At 42.7% G+C, this 1,838-nt stretch overlaps 1 protein-coding gene across 2 annotated transcripts in view; it reads right to left on the reverse strand.

The window, feature by feature from the left end:
* SHC4 (SHC adaptor protein 4) overlaps window positions 1-1,838 on the reverse strand; it is a 150,720-nt gene that overhangs the window by 37,172 nt on the left and 111,710 nt on the right. For both annotated transcript variants that reach the window (XM_045286533.1, XM_004709419.2), the window contains exon 5: window positions 1,369-1,422. In XM_045286533.1, coding sequence (XP_045142468.1) covers window positions 1,369-1,422 — 54 coding nt within the window. The remainder of the gene's footprint in view (window positions 1-1,368; window positions 1,423-1,838) is intronic.

Consider the following 1,838-nt stretch of genomic DNA (forward strand, 5'->3'; position numbering starts at 1 on the left):
GATTTGACATGCTTTGAGTCCCTGGGAAAGAGATTCACCGTATTCAATGAGAAGGCAAGTGATTATTGAAGTGTTTTTACGAATGGGTAAATTTCACTAACACTTAGCTATGTGTATATATTCACATAAAACAAAGTCATGCCAACATGTGAATGGAGGAATTGCTAACATACTTTCGATGCCTGTAAATGACCAGTGATTACAGAGTAACTTCAGAACCTTATTTCCTTTTAGGATAGACACTTATTTTATTCTTTAAAATACCAGGTATAAAGTTTAAAGTAAATACAAGCTTTGCTGAGATACCATCTGCTAGATTTAATTTTTACCACTGATCTAGACCTCTCTTGGGTTTTTGCATCCTATCATTTATGGGGCTAAATTTCATTCTTCAAATGGGAATGAGATAGATGGGAGGGAGGGGGACCATAAACAACTGCTTGACCAAACGTCTTCATTTCTGAAAGGTATGATCTTTAATAATTCCTGTTTGGGCAGAAGAGATGGAAAGAGAGCTTAGGCAAGAACAAGATCTGCATATGCTCTCCATCTGTTCCCTTAACGTTACTGATGTGCAGTCATTCATGAGAGCTGTGTCCTGCCATCTTTCAACCGCCCATCTGCTTCCTGGCCTAAGAGAGAGACCTGTGACATCACAGAGGAGCACAGTCACCCTTCTGTTCCTTCCGCTGAAACACACTGGTTTCTGATTCACTCACAGACTCCCTGGTGTCAACGTCTGGAACAGAAATAATGCAGTCGGGAGTCAGTGACGAGCGTCCTGCTCTATGAAGCAGGGAGGAAGAGAAAATCCTCAGGCCATCCACAGCCATTCAAAGGAAATGAGCACCAGGAGACCTCTTGATCACGGGATATGCCAATTCTCCCAGGAACCCAGCTGAGCATTCCCGCTAGGAGTTTCTGCAAACCCATTCTTCATTCTAGATTAGACTTAGTACTGACTGGCAGCCAGAATGGCAACTAGGCTTCGTTTATACGCCAAGTCCACTAGATGAGTCAGGTCTGTCTGGAACTCTGTATTGAGAAGTCTGAGACAGGACTGGCCACGCACACACATACATGACACACTTGCATTCCATGACTTGGGTGTTATCACTGAGAAGTTCCTCAGGTGACCATTTTATGGCTAATAACACAGCAAGACGTCATTAGTTCATCTACTAATCCCAGCATTTTGAGATCAGTGACTGGCATTATTGTGCCCAAATCACATTTTTGATTACTTACTGTACGTAGTTATTCCTAAAATATAGCACAATATTGAAAAAAGGGAAGGAGTGACTAATAGGGTTTATACGGAAGCTCTTTTAATACTTGCAATAAGAAATGTTATGAATCTGTACTTACAGGATCCCCTCCAGAGGCAAAGGAAATAGACTGCATATGATGATTTGCAATAATCTGAAAAACATAAAACGAATTAAACAATGTATAATACTAGAAATTAATGATCTATTTCAGTTATTTACAGCCTGCCAGTAAGGGGCATATGTTTGTTTCGTTTGCTTCCCTTTGAGCACCACGCCACCCACATTCTTATAAGGAGCATACTGAGATCATGCCCCCCCCACTGCCTTGCCCTTCCCACCTAGTTAACAGACGACCCAGGGCTAGCCAATCAAAACATGTCATCCCTCCAGATGTTGCCGGGCCAGTCTCTGGCTTGGGAAAGGACTTGAGATGGACAATAAGAAACACAGCAGCTCTTTCTAACATGAAGGCCCATGTAAGCCCTGAGCTCCTAGAGGCCTCCTTTGGTTACCCTACAGAAAAGGACTGTTGCAAACTAAAGCTGTCCCTCCGGAGAAGGTCGGAGC

This window comes from Echinops telfairi, unplaced genomic scaffold (genome assembly GCF_000313985.2).
Source record: "Echinops telfairi isolate 266 unplaced genomic scaffold, ASM31398v2 ScPeMD7_8;HRSCAF=38, whole genome shotgun sequence".
NCBI lineage: Eukaryota > Metazoa > Chordata > Mammalia > Afrosoricida > Tenrecidae > Echinops > Echinops telfairi.